We start from the raw sequence: 15,512 nt of genomic DNA on the forward strand, positions 1-15,512 counted from the left end.
TAGATTACAGCCAGCAAATATTTCTGAATATGGAGGTACCATGTATTACACAATGTTGCAATGGCACACTTACCTATAACTTGCTGACAAGGAATGAAATAACGGGAATAAGGGGGTATTTGTGTTTCTAGACGATCTAGAAATAATGATAGTTGATGAGATATCTCATCAGATACTGTATAGCCTAATCAATTGCTGTGAAATTTGGTAGCCTATAATAATGGTGACTATAGGATGAAACCTAATGATTTTGTTTCCCCCCTGACTTTTGCTCTATAGCACAAGCAGTAGGCTAAGTCAAGTTTTTATCTTGTCCAGTGAAATGACCCAACACATAGGCCTACTGGATGGAGTGTGACAAAATTTGATAGGCTACAGGTATGTATGGTCCCCAGAGGAAAAATTGCAACACATCTGTTATTCGTCTGACTCCATCACTCACTCCCATGAGGTAAACTTTTCAATTTGAAATACTTTGGTTTTTTGGCCTAGGCAAGCCTACCTGAAAAGTCACCCACTTCACTTGTTTCATTTGGGACGATTGAGTTGTAGCCTACACAACGAGGCTTGTTCATTTACAGGTAGGGCCTACATGGAGACACTTTTCTCTTGTGAGCAGATAGATGTGAAAACAGCTTTCTAGTGTCATTTTACAAGGAACATTTTTTTTTTAGTGGAGCTGAATTCAAAATAGGTTACATATAGGCTATGCAGAACTTCTGTGTTCAATAGCTAGCAGTAGGCTATACGTTTTCTTATCTGTAAATGAACTGAGCATGCTCTCTATCACATGGCGACAGAAACATTTAGCACAATGTTATAGGGCTTACCTGACAGGCGGCTGAATTGATGACGTAATAGGCTACTAACAACAATAATAATAATAGCCTAATAATATATTTAATTTATATATAGGCCTACTGCCTTTGAATGTCCTGTTTTCATTGTTAATCAATCACTGACGCTTTCATGTTCAATAGGACAATTACATAAGTGTAATTATCCTCCTATGTAAGAGCCTGTTAGAGTAGTAACCCCTGATTTACGTAAATGGTCACGGCGAGCTTGCCCTCTCGAATCGTAGGACTCGGATATGATGTAAGCACGGCAGCAGCGCGCTTTGTCGGTCTCCAAGACAACGCCGCGTGCTGCAGTGACGCCAGCCCAAGCCCCATGCCCCCGGCTCGTGGTGAGAGGGCGTGACTCGCCACTTTAGCCCCCCCCTCTCCCGTCAGTGTGGGCGGGCCCCGCGCGGAAGAGAGCGAGCGAAACACGACACCCCGAGGAATGAGAGAGGCACGGGGGGAGGAGAGACTAGTGCTGAATGGTGTGAGAGTGAGTGGAGGACTTGAAAAAAGTCTGTAAAGAAAGAGAGGTCCTTCTCTGTCGTTAATTTCTGTCAAAGAAGTAACAAAGCTTTGCGGCGAAGAGATGTCAAACAGCTACGAAGATGCGGTTGAGCCGGAGTAAACAGCTACCGGACAGTTAGCGAGAGAACTTGTGAAAAGAGAGAGAAAAGCCAGAGTCGGGACGGTTGTCCGTTTTCCGACACATTTTAAAGCTTCTAGTCTTGGCACGAGAGGCGAGGAGCAGCAGCAGCGAGGTTTTGGCCGCTCGTCTTTGAGGAAACTGAGTCCTTCGCTTGGTGTGCTCGGTGGACGGGGAAACGGACCGAGAGACGGAGGCGGCTCGAGAAGCACAAGCTGCTGAAGCAACAAAAGTTTGCTGTGTATCTTCACCTAGTTTTCCAGATTGGGAACTAGAGGGGGGAGGAAGAGAGCGAGAGAGAGGCCGAGAGACTTGACTTTTTCCTTTCCACGAGCAACTTTGTGGAATTCATCCTGTACGGCAAACTTTAGCCGATTGCTGTCTTTGCCAAGTTTGCTTTGTCTGTAAAGCAGGGAAAATGAAAACACCTGGAGATTCCGGTAAGTTTGCGTAACTCCTGCTTTGATTTTTTTTATCCACCATTGTCTTTCTTGTTTACTTGCCGCGGTTGTTGTCGGCAAGGCACTACTGATTAATGAAACAACAGACCGATAGTTAGGCTATCTACATCCGTTTCCATTCGGAACACACGATGAAAACCTGTTGATTGTTGGTTGATCGGCAGTACTGCACTAGCCCGTGGTTTAGCGAGATACCGGTGTAAAATCTACTGCAGGTTTAGTAGCCTACTGTACTCCGGATCAAGAGGAAGTGGTTGAACTAAGCTACTGTACAGTTGTTACAGCGACATCCTCTTTGTCACCGTGACAACCTAATTTCACTATCCAGCACATTTCAGAGAACAGTCTGAAAATCCTAGAAGCACAGTGTGAGCGTGTTGTTTTACTGACTGGGTGAGAAAGAGAGATGTGGACCTGTTGGTAAGTTACTTTGGGTCCCTTCTCCTCCTGCTGCTGGTGGTGGTGGTGTTGAGGTGATTGGATCTAACTAGATATGCACACGAGGCAAGCTGATATTAACTCCGTAACTGTGCATACATTTGTCAGGTACTTGGCCTGTCAGCGTATTGGAGTGAGAGAGCAGGGGGGATTTCCAGTTGTCAGCTGAGGCTTGTATGTGTGTCATTTTGTGTAATTCCTGAAATGCTTGCATAAGTTTGTTCTTGCTCCCTTCACTGGAAGCCAAGGCAACATAAAGGAGGAAGTGGAAGTACTTTTTGTGCCAACTATTCAGTTTATTTTTTCATAGTTTCATAGCACATACCAAGTTGATAGCATCTGAAAGTATACAACTATAGTTTATTGTCTATGGCCCTAAATGTAAAAACTAAAACTACACATATTTTATTAGTTGTTTTCCTGCTGCAACAATGTGATGACTTCCTAAGCAGTTACTGGTAAGCATATTTGGCATAGTGCCGGCCGGTAGTGTGTGTTTGTGTCTGTGTGTGACTGACAAACTATGTGGGACCCCTTTTCCACTTGGGACGGTCCCCTCCCCTCCCCCACCACCCGTCCTCTCCTGACTCCCACTGCTGCACCCGGCCTCAGCCACTCAACCCTCCACATTCCTACACACACACACACACACACACACACACACACACTCCCTGCCTCAGCCCCAAGGAGGCTGCTACCATGACATCACACCACATCCCACCACAAGTAGCCCTTTTATTACAAGGAAACCTGTGTTTGTGTGGCAGCTAGCAGATAGCTTAAGCCCTTCTGGGAAGGTAGTAAAGATTGATTGTGCTCCGGGTTATGGGTTTGATGTATGCCGTTGGCGTGTGTGTTTGTGTAGAAGGTTGGCTGTGTTTGTCATCTGTTTAAAAAGGGTAAAGAACATTAGCTGGTCCTGCTATTGTGTGGTTGGTGTGAAGTGCGTGCCACTATGCAACCAGTCCTTTTGACTTTGTTGATTGAGCCTCTAAGTATTATTTTGAATCGTGATTCCTGTTTTTCTATTAAATTATTTTGTGTTTACATGAAAGTTGATTTGAACCACAAAGTTTTTGCATTTGATAATGATTAGGGCGTTACCAAAACATTTCTGGTTACTCTCTAGGTTAATAGTTTGATCCTCAAGAAGTCAGAAAATAGTGAGACATGCCCCTCACAAGTTATTTGACCCCAGGGTGACAGTCTAGAGATATTCAGTCTAAAATTAAATTAAACAATAACATTTAATCAGAAGTTAGAAGGACAACATGCAACACACATTTTATGCCTCGAAAATAACTTTAATTCTTAATCATTCATAAACATTTAAAATGTTGATTATTTATTGATCAGCTAATACATTCATTCATTTCAGCTCGACTTATTTCAAATGTACAGAGGCTGAGCAAGTACCTTCTTGTAAGTTTCACGCACTTGTCAGTTATCAAAATTGAATTTGATTAACTAACTGACCAATCATTTAAGCACTAAACATAGCAACTGTGTCTCATTATCTTAACAACAAATCTGATCATATAACTTTACACTTTAAAATAGTTGAATAATGGAACTGGTTAATCTGTGTTGTTATCTGTCTGATCTCCTGCTGCTGTCGCTGTGTAGCAATCAGGAGCCTCCTCTTAGATCAAATAACATTGAATGATCACATTTAGCGAATGCAGGAGGATATGCCTGGGTATGTGTGGGATAAAAAATGTAATCATCCCCAACCTAATATGTTTGGTGATGTAGGATTACGTCCCATACGGCAAGCTGCTGCCTCTGTGGAGCTTACCTCCTTCCTTTCTCTCCAACACCGGACACTTCCCTTTGCACTCCTGTTTTCCACACAGTCACTTCATTAGCCTGAATAGATGATACGATTTCCGCGGAGATAGGAGAATTGACATGATGACGCAGGAAATGGCGAGGCCCATAGCTGCATCTGCTATTGCTTGCAGATCGGTGTTGGGAGAGAGTAGTCAATTTTATTTTATTTTTCTTCATTTTAATTTTTTTCATCACACCTGATTTACTGGTCTTTGTGTGTGTTTTGATTTAGTCTGTGGAGGTATTCTACAGGTTGCATGATTCGTTATCATCAGTCAACGTGTCCCCTGTATGAAGTATCTTGTCTGCACTTACGCTGTCACACATCCACTTTCTGTGCACCTCAAAGGCTGTGCTAATGATTGATTAGGCTCTGGTCATAAGGACCTACTCACAGTCACGCACAATAATAACTTGCCCACTGCATTATTTGTTCCTCCTCAAGGGTACAGTGTGTAGACATTTTTGGCATCTTTCAGAGCAAACATGGTAGAAATCATGGAACACAATATTTATATAATGGCTTAAGTATAAAAGTGTTTTTTTATTACCTTTTTAGAATGAGCCTTATATATCTGTAAAGAGCGGGCCGCGCCACTATGTTGCACAGAACGGACAAACTTAACGGCCTTAGCGTTTCTGAAGTGGGTGTACGCCGGATATGCACCTGTTGGAAGGTGAAGAAGAAGTAATATGGGATAAATTCCTAAATACATCTTCATCTCATCACTTGATATTGTGGTAAGTCTTGAGGCAGTGGTGGATGGTGCCATCTTAAGTAACTAGCTTCTTGTCCTTGAAGGCCTTTGTAGCTTCTGGAGCATTGTAATCTTGAATCTCACACCATAGCCAATAAATACTCTTATATTGCACAATGATACCTTTTTAATATGTTAAAAGGTACACACACACACACACACACACTTTGCCCTTTGTTTTTCAGGCATTTCCCTCCATCCTTCCCCAATGCTTACAATTTTTCTTCTGCCACCTCTGTCATTCTTTTTATTCCTCTCTAACGGGATAAGGACTGGTGTGTGTCTTTGTGTGAAGGAATGGCATAGTAGGACCCCTGGCCCTGGAGTGGCCATTGTGTGTGTGTGTGGAGTAAGGGACAATGGTGGGAGTGGGGCAATCACCGGGGCTGATTGTGTGTGGACTTGTGGGGCCAGAGACCTCTCATTGTACTCATAATGGTGCGGAGTAGCTCATAGTTTGATGGTGCTTTTGGCAACTGAAGAGACTGCACTTCTGCATGTGTGTTAAACGTGTGTGTGTGTGTGTGTGTGTAACTGCAGATGTCACAACGTTCTACTTTTTATCAGTCATTTAACTATGTAGTTTAATTATGATTGTTTTGTGATGCTTGCTACTTGCCCACAATGACTGACATACGGGAACCTTTTTACCATTTACATGTATTCTAGACACACACACACACACACACACACACACACACACACACACACACACTCACACACACACACACACACAGTCATGCCTTATGATGTGGCAGGGTAGGAGACAAAAGGGTAGCTTTTGAGCAAGGATTTGAGAAGAATATTTCATCTTTTCCATGTGTGTGTATGTGCTCGCAATTGCAAGCATATGCTTTTCAATCTCAACACACAACCACTGTGATGATAAGCACAGTGATTAGCCTTATCAGTGAAAACTCCCTCGCAGTGCTGACCACAGCAAAACCACTAGCTCCCATTATCCCACTACAGTTTTACAGCCTGCTTTATGGGACAGAGCCCCGCTGTGATCGGGCTCAGCCAACATCAAGGCCTGAAACAGATGATGCCCCTTAAAAAAACTGGTTATCTTCCAACTGAAAAATAATCCACTGTTCACACCAGCATTAAAGCTGGTCTGGGTGGGCGCCCTTAGCTCAGTTGGTAGGGCGTCCCCCCCATGGGCCTCGGCCAGCAGCGGACCCGGGTTCGATTCCAGCCCCCTCTCTGCCACATTTTAACTCTGTCTCTACTCACTATCAATAAAGCATAAAAATGCCAATTTTACAGATTGATTTTATAACAGACAGATTGAGAATGATCAGTGCAGAGGCAGCGTGGCGTGGCCCACTTTTCCTTGTCACAACAGTCCTTCAAAACAGTTGAGTGATGGATGCCTGTTTTGCTAAGTTGACAAATGACTTCTGGTAGAGGGGGTGCCTTCAGTTGTGGAAATGTCTGTATTTAGCCAGGAATGTGACCAAAGGGAACAATGCGCTCAGCCAGTCGACACTAATGGACCTCCACCAGTCCCGTGTGCCGCCCTTGACTAGGGACACCACAACCAACAAGGCAGCGTTACCCTTGACGGCCCGGATGCTTCTGACCGTTGTCCAGCTCTCCTGGCGGCCTGTACACCCACTCCCCCCCTCTCATCCTGCCCCCTGAGAAAAACACATTAACCTAAGTTCCATAGATTATCAGCCTCCCGCAACCTGTTTGATCTGCTGCATGATTGCGATGATTCGGCCCCTAAAGAGCGCCATTTAAAATTCACTTTTTACCCAGATAACACAGCTGTGGAACTAAATGTGTCCTCGGGCCATTGTTGTGTGTCTGCGATGTGAGTTGAGCCTAGTTTTACCGCTTTGCCATTGGATGTAGCCCACAGCATGACCCCACATCAACAGTATTGGTTATTGGTCAGGGATGGTAATGAGTCTGGATGGGATGGACTGTTGTTGACTGATTACTCTAACACTTTCAGGAACACATGTGTGAGTGTCACATATATAAACACACACACACACTGCTGCTGCTTTTTATTGGAATTCTTGGACCTCCCACATTCCTGCTTAGAAGGTTAATAGTTGCCGGCTGTGTTGCATTACACATGAGGGGGAAACACAACAGCTACTATCTCTGCAAGCCTTTTCTGAACACGCTCACTCAGTGACTTGCAAAGGCATGCATGCATTCATATGCGGGCATATTATTTTTTATAACCTCCTCAGGACGATGTGAATAAACTGACTGGAGAATGTAAACAAAATAATACCCAATTACCAATTATTCTAGGAGTCTGATATGAAAAGTTACAGCACACATACCCCATCATGCACACACATACTGAAGGTCTTTTTTTTTCAAACGGGTATCAAAATTCATGTTGAGAATGCGGGTAGGGTGTGTTGGTGTGCATGGATTGACCTGCGCTGTTCTGCAGCTGTTTGTGTTTGCGCATGCATGTGCATTGTAATGTAATACGGGGAGTTTACAGAGTCACATTGTTGTAGAGGTCACTACTAGAGAGTGAGGTGCAGAATGGCATGTTATTGTTAAAGAATATCAAGTGTGTTTAATACGAAGGAGACACTTTCTTTGGATGGGCTGCAGCAGATTACTTTTTACTACAAAAAAAAATTGTGTACGTCACTGCTGGTGGGTGTATTTGTAACAGCTACTTGGTGGAAGATGGCGCCATTGAAACTGATCTGAGTCTGACTGAAAACACACACACACACACACACACACACACACGATCAGTTAAATCTGTTCCTCTTATCCTTCAGATATGAGGTTTTGTTTTGGATCCTCACGACACAATGACCTGTCCTTTAAGGTTAGAGCCCGGAGTGTCTGTGCTGATGCCGATGCATCCAACGGTGGCTGTTTAGGCCTTTTAGCCCGAGTGGTTTTGTAATGTATACTCCTAATCTTTTTTAGATTAACCCCAATAGCACTGGCCATGCTGAGTGAATCTTTACTGGAGGGATCAGCACACAGAGTGATTGCTAATTGCTAATTCCAGGCTGGATGAGAACTACAGATCTTCTATGTTGTGCACTGTGAATCAAAATTAGCTGACAACTTCTTGAACTTTCAAATGGCCTATCGCATCCTGCCAACCTTACAGTATGTGTAAGGTTATTGTCTTTAGCGAGTCACTGTATTCAATTGTTAGTCAGAGCTTGGGTTGAATGGTTAATTGTCTTTAGTAATCCATGTGTTATTCATGTAAAGTTCATATAGCTTGTCGGCGGCTCGGTGCATTTGGGCATGTGGACGTGGATGGGACGGCTTATTGGTGTTTGTAAAGGATAAAACAAAAGCCATAAATAAAAATTACTTCAGATTTTAAGAAGTAATAGACAACTCTTCATTTAATAAACGCAATAAACGTTTGTCAGATGATTTTCTTTGTGTTCTTTGCAGATACACACTTTAACAGCAGTCCTGAAGGGGAGCGTGCAACTATGTCATATTCTCTCTTTTTTTTTCATTGTAAAAAATAAACGTCTATGCAGTAATTTGAGCTTCATTACGTTGTGCTTGTGTTTGTCTGTTAAGTGTGATTGTGCTGTCGGTCTGCTGTGCCAGGCCTCTTGATTCATGGGGGCTGCAAGTGGAGCTCCTAACCCCTCTCTAACCCCTTAAGTCCAGTGCCGTCAGCAGACACTCCCAGCAGAAAGGCAGCAGTGTTTGAATAGTTCCTCTGGCTATTTTTATCTGGGAATCTGCCTCTGTGCTGGACCCAGGGAACAGGGGGGGTGGAGGGCAAATATCTAATCTAATTTCGGATGATGGGAAGTCACCAAACGGACTTCTGTGCCACACTTGTGCGTATCGTGTCGATATTTTGTTGCGAGTGTGTGACTGGCTGTCGGGGTATTGAAAGGCTGTCTGGCGCCGAGTTAAACTTTCTCTCTTCTCTTGTCACCCTCCTCCTTTTTCTCCCCCTCTCTCTCTCTTTCTCTCTCTCTCCCTTCCCCCATTCCTCCCTTTCCTTCCCTGCACCCCATGTAAGGAATGCAAGATCACGTTTGGGGCTTTTTCTTTTCAACCCGTCTTTCGCCTGCCTGCCTGCCTGTCTGCCTGTCTGTCTTTCTTTATCTTGTTTCCCTTTCTCCCTCCGTGTTCAGACCTGTTCTCTTATAAGTACGTCAGCAATGCTCATTTTGAACTTTGAGCCAAACTCACCGCAACCTTTTGTAGTACGTGCGCCAGAAAAGTTATGTGCTTTTGAAAAAGGCGGGGCTTTAGGTGGGAATGCCATGTCAGAGGTGTTCAGAACGTGTTTATGTGGAAACAAAGTGTTCCAAACTTGAGAGAGATTGATCCAGTTTGTCTTTTATAGGCTTTTTGTTAACGTACACACTTCAATGTTAAGTTAACACTTCATTAATTAAGCCAGCTGTCTCCTTCAACTGAGCACTCGTATTGTGCAAAATAGGCAGCTGGAATGTTTGCAAGTGTGTGTACATTTGGCACACGATTGCTTGCCAAATGGCCGTTCTTGTCCGGTAGGGTAAGCAGTAGCAAGCTTGTCTGTGTGTATGTGTGTGCGTGTTGGGAGGGATGGCGATAAGTGGAAAGAGGACATCCTCTGCCTTCTGTCAGCTGTGGTAGCTGCTTGATCTAATTTCATCTTCCTGGACAACCCCAACATGTAAGCATCACGTGTGAGCTTTTTATACTCCAGATTTAGGAACACCACCTCGCGGCCTCTTCCTAAATTAGTCCAAAGGGTTTTGCTAATCCGCCTCTTGCTGGAAAACAAAGGGCTCTTCGCTGAACTCGTGACTTTTAAACCGTCTTGTGTTGTGTTTATATAGGCGAGAGAGGTAATAGTGTTCTCCTTTGGACTGTTGTGTGTTTGTGTGCGCACAAAGATGATGCGCATGTCCCTGTTGGGGGAGTGAAACCTTTTTAAGCATCGATTGACCCTCCCATCCCTCCATCCTCTCCTCCCCTCTCACCATCATTTATGTGTCACCAATCCATGGGCGTATACCCCAGTGGCAGCTCCTCTTCCATTAGCCTCCTCCTCTCCCCCCCTCTCTCCTGCTCCATGTCACCCTACACTGTCCCTCGTTCTTTCACTGGACACCCTGATTTACCAGCCACCATGACTCGACGTTCGGATACAGTGTGGTCTTCTGCTAACACGGCTCAAATAGCATAGAGACACGTCAGTCACTGTCAAAATGTATAAGCAGCAGAATAGATGGTGTGTGTTATGTTAGCCTTCCTGAGTTGACCTGAAAACTTAAAATATCAGATCGATAGACCGACTTCTAAGACAATTAAGCGCAGTATCAAGTGCAAGTCGTAGCAGTTTGAACATATGTCCACACACACACACACACACACACACACACACACACATACATACACATACACGGCCCAAAGGCTCCTTCCAAGTTGTGTGGTAATGGGCAGAATAAAGTGCCGGGTGGATTGCACTCACGGCAGGACAAACATCTGACTCTATTTTGGTCCACTGGCCATCGTCCTCTTAAATGTTCACAAGGCTTCCTTCCTCCGGGCACTGGCTTTTTTTTTCTTGGCTCTCCAGGTGTGTGTGTCTCTGTGTGTGTTCCTCTGCTTGTGTATCTCTGTGTGTATGCCGGACTGAGAGAAAGTGAATAATGCATTGGATCATTGGAATGGTATTTATAGGAAAGCAGAGTGATTAAAGTTTAATGACAAAGCCGGCCATCAGTGCTGCACATCATATAGCATATCCTCCCTTTCCAAGCATTGCACATGCACGCACAGAAAACACTCTTAACTCGTCACGGTTCGTCTGCAGTTTGTTAATAAGTGAGTGTGTCAGCCAGTTTTATGACCCGTACCACTCTCCACACTTTTAGTGCCGTGACCCAAACATATCCACATATCCTACTTTTTATTTTATTTTTTTGTCATCTCACTCAGGGGCGCTCTGAAATGGACTGTTTTGACTCAGACCCATCAATGCAGGAGATACATATTACTCTTCACTTTGTTTACATTTATTTGATATAGTTGTTGTGTGCACCTCTTCATCTAAAGGGTTCACAGCTGCTTTTTTCTTTTTCCTTTACAACACTATCCCCTGCAAAAACTGATCCACCACATTCTTTTACAACAAAACGTTACACACCGCACTGTGCAAAAAACCTTCAATTATATATTACTTTACGCTGACATGACTGACGACGAATTAAGAGAAAAGCTTTAAATGTGCACATCCCTGGTTCATGAGTGCAGGGTTTAGCAGCTTGCCCAGCCCCCGCTGTCTGTGTACATGTGTCCTGTGTGTGTGTGTGTGTGTGCGCCAGTGCCTCCGTACAGTAGCGCTGCCCTCGGTCACAATCATTTTATCCGTGTCCATTTTTAGCATCAGATGTGGCCCAGTGAAATTACGTAACCAGGCAGTTGCATGTGGGTGGGCGAACACACACGCACACATATAGGCCTACTGTACACACACGCACACACATTATTGTTTTAGGGGATTACATCTTTGATAAAGAGAACAGTGAGCTACATCCCCTGACCAGTCACAGGGTGAGAGGGATTTACAATGTATAAAGGAAAGGGGGGAAATATAACATACTAAAAAGGAACAAGCAGAAGTATGCTGGCGGAAGAGAAAACGGACCTAAACTGTCATAGGGATTGGTAATGGACAGCGAGGATCTTTTAGTCATGGCAAATGAAATTCAAGCAAGGTCTTCCTCATACCACTGATTTAAAGCTAATCTAGATGAGGGTGTTGTGACTTCAAAGGTTACAGTGCACATCCTAAATAAATAGTACCATCTGGCATCTATACACATTTGATTATAGAGATGGCTACATCTCTGCAATAGAGGAATTGTTCATTTTTTTTAAAGATATTTTTAGGCATTTTTCATGCTTTATTTGACAGTATGAAGAGACAGAGGTGGAATTGGGCAGAGTGGGGTCTAGTGACATGCAGAGAACGACCGTGGGCAGGAATCGAACCCGGGTCTGATGCTGGGCCCGGCCCGGGGGGGGGGGGGGGACGCCCTACCAACTGAGCTAAGGGCGCCCCCAGGAATTGTTCATTTAATCTAAAATATTTCACTTATATATATTTTTTCTCCAACATTTTCTGCTTTTTAACTGTCAGCATGTGATAAATTAAACATGTTACCTGGGAAACAGGGTAAAATATAAGTGCGTTTTTTCCTGCTAAGAGATGTCAATCACACACACGCACACAGACACACCCACCATCACATACACACACATAATATCATACACAGCTTTCTCTCCAGCTCAGTGGCCCCAAGCTAGTATCCTCACCGTTTGAGTGTGGGTGTTGTGTTAGTAGGGTTATTGTGTTCGTCTGGCCCAAGTATTAGCTGGGATCTCTGCTCTCTCCCTTAGGTTAGTTGTGAGAGAAGGCAGAGTGTAGAGGTGTGTGTGTGGGAATGTGGGAATGTGGGAACCGTGTGTGTGACTCATTGATGTGTAAACTTCTTTCTGTGTAAGACAGGGGTGGGCAACACGTTTTTGTCACCATCGTACATTGAATCTGCGATGGTCCACTTTTAATTATTACAATTAGTTATTAAAGATTTTAGTCAGAGCAGCAAGAAATTGCACTATTTCCAGTGTGCCTAGAGGTAACTTAGAATTGCCTAAATTAAATATATCAACAGGTCAGTCAATTGCCAAATAATGCACACTGCCAGGTTTTGGTGGATGTTTAAAAAAAAACTGCTGGAAGTGTTGTTTACTTTACAACTATGTCTTGCTACAGTTTCTGCCTGAATTTGACTATGATAACTCAGGTAAGCTTTTAAAAAGTGTGTCTAGCTGGTTGTGTATGTGTGTGTCATCAAACTGGTATTGTGGAGGTGAACTGTAAGCCAGTGCAGCTGTCACGTCATGGGGAACCCCCGTGCTACCTTACACCCTGGACCATGGATGATCTGAGCCCTTTTTGAATCAGCGCTCAGGACAATACCTTGCAAGTACTCTGTGTGTATGATAGGTGTGTTTGTGTCTTTGTGCGTGAAATGTAACTGAGAGGTCTCGCCATTGTATGTTCATTACACATGTACCCACGTACCAACCCACACTCACACAAAGCACACACACACACACCACACATTGTGTGAGTTAGCTCCTCCTGTTATGAGTTCCACCAAGCGGAGGTAATCGTGTGTGTGTACACTCAGCCCTTACATAACACCATCCAAGCAGTGTACTGACGGAGGGGAGAAAGTTCATTTCTCCCTTTGTCTTTTATCTCTGTGAACTCACTTCCTTCCCCATTGCTCATTCATTTCTTTTCTTTCACTTGTTTCCCTCTTTTTTCTGTTTGTCTCTCTTAACACCTGTTATTTTTTGTGTTTTCTTGCATGATTTGCCACCGGCGATATTTAAAAACCAGCTAACTATTTGGTGAGGAAAGTCCCAATCAACAGCGTATTATATTTAGAGCTGCAACGATTAATCGATGAATCGATTATTAAAATAATCGCCAACTATTTTGATAATCGATTAATCGTCTTGAGTAATTTTTGAATAAAAAATTTCCAAATTCTCTGATTTCATCTTCTCAAATGTGAATATTTTCTGGTTTCTTTAATCCCGTTATGACAGTAAACTGAAATATCCGTGTGGCTATAACAATACATTTGAGGACATCAACATGGGCTTTGGAAAATTGATCAACATTTTTCACCATTTTCTGACATTTTACGGACCAAAACACTAATCGATTAATAATCGATTAATCGAGAAAATAATCGACAGATTAATCGATTATCAGAATAATCGTTAGTTGCAGCCCTAATTATATTATAAATTATATATAAAGTGTTGTAACATACAAACCTAAGTAAAGTTGATGTCCTTGTCAACGCCAGTAGAGTAAAGGAAAATTGTGCTGTTTAATTATGAAAATGGTCATATCACATCTTGTAAAGGAGTAGGGCATTTTGTCGCACGTGAATTAGTGATTTAAGGTGAACTTGTTAGCTTTTATCTTCCTGTCTTCTTGTCCAAGCCCCTGTCCTTTGTCTTTTACTGTCTCTCAGCCCCCCTTGTTATCGTCTACCTTTTGACTTATCGATAAAGGTGAAAAGATTGCCCATTATTGGACACTGTATACCATGGAGCTTTGAGGTTCATTACAAACAGCAGAGCCTTAACCCATCATTGTACGCTGTACTCAAGAGTAAACTGGCCTTCTCTTTTTATGAGACGACTTAGTCATTGGTATGTTTTTATTTACAAGGCGATCTTATGTAAACTCCCTTGTTATTTGTCATCGTATATGTCCAGAAAATGTGTCCCCCATGCGTTAAGGTCTCAGGACATCGTGCTCATGTCTGTCCCTCAAGCTCGTACAGAGCTGGGTAAAACAGCTTTTCAGTGTTTTGCGCCGTCGGCATGGAATAACCTGCAGAAGCAGCTTAAGTTTCAGCACCTAGTAACTCTGAACGAATTTAAGGCTGTTGTTCAGAGTTTGAAGTTGGACTCCATCGGAAATTGTGAATGTTTTTAGTTTAGAATCTTATTTTTTTTTATGTTTTACAACTGCTCTTAATATCGAACTTGTATTTTGTAATGTGTTTTATGTGTAACTGTGTTCTGCTGTACATCTTGGCCAGGTCTCTCTTGTAAAAGAGATTTTAATCTCAATGAGACTAACCTGGTTAAATAAAGGATAAATAAAAAATAAATAAATAATTATTAAAGTTATACAACTTGTTTAATTAGCACTAGCTAGAAACCCACTATCTTGCATACATTGACAGAGTATTTTACAAACACCCCCACTTGGCACAGCCTGTTGCACGTAAATGCACTCATCACTTCAGTGAACATATACAGTTAAGCAATTCAAGCATATTGCAGACTATTGCAGGCCAGTAACACATAACACAGAGATTGACCTTAAATCGCTAAAGTCTGGTTTCATGTGTGGCTGGACCAAGGATGTGAGAGAGTGAAGACGAAACTGGTCTTTAGCTGTGTGTGTGTGTGTGTGTGTGTGTGTGTGTGTGTGTGTGTGTGTGTGTGTGTGTGTGTGTGTGTGTGTGTGTGTGTGTGTGTGTGTGTGTGTGTGTGTGTGTGTGTGTGTGTGTGTGTGTGTGTGTGTGTGTGTGTGTGTGTGTGTGTGTGTGTGTGTGTGTGTGTGTAGGTGGCTGACAGTACTAGTGTTTACAGAAGGCTGCAATGGAGCTTGGGTCATTTTGCTGCAAGGCCTCCTGTCACACACTCCTTCTCTCCCCTTGCCCTTCATCTCTGCATGTTGCTCTTCTCTCAAGTTACATCACCATCAGCCTTTCTCTCTCTCTTCCTCCATCTCTCTCTCTCTCTCTCTCTCTGGCTCTTGCATAACGTCCAGCTTTATTTGCTCCAGCTGAGGATTCTAATCTTTCCCACGAGGCAAGAGCAAAGCAGAAGAGGAGCAAAGAGGAGCCGGGCCGACCTTTCTAACCTGTCCGCGTGTGCATTGCCTAGTTAACTCAATCACTTCACCAATTAATGAGATCTGGAGCAGGGCTTTGTTTACAAGCAC

The 15,512-nt window shown here is 43.3% G+C and overlaps 1 protein-coding gene across 1 annotated transcript in view; it reads left to right on the forward strand.

Annotated features, from left to right (window-relative positions):
- The first annotated feature begins 1,334 nt into the window (after positions 1 to 1,334).
- erfl3 (Ets2 repressor factor like 3) overlaps positions 1,335 to 15,512 on the forward strand; it is a 42,749-nt gene continuing 28,571 nt past the window's right edge. Inside the window, exon 1 of the mRNA XM_080038954.1 lies at positions 1,335 to 1,928. Within this exon, the coding sequence (XP_079895080.1) occupies positions 1,907 to 1,928 (22 nt within the window). The 5' untranslated portion in view covers positions 1,335 to 1,906. The remainder of the gene's footprint in view (positions 1,929 to 15,512) is intronic.

The sequence above is a fragment of the Ammodytes marinus genome (assembly GCF_949987685.1).
Source record: "Ammodytes marinus genome assembly, chromosome: 13".
Taxonomy (NCBI): Eukaryota; Metazoa; Chordata; class Actinopteri; order Uranoscopiformes; family Ammodytidae; genus Ammodytes; species Ammodytes marinus.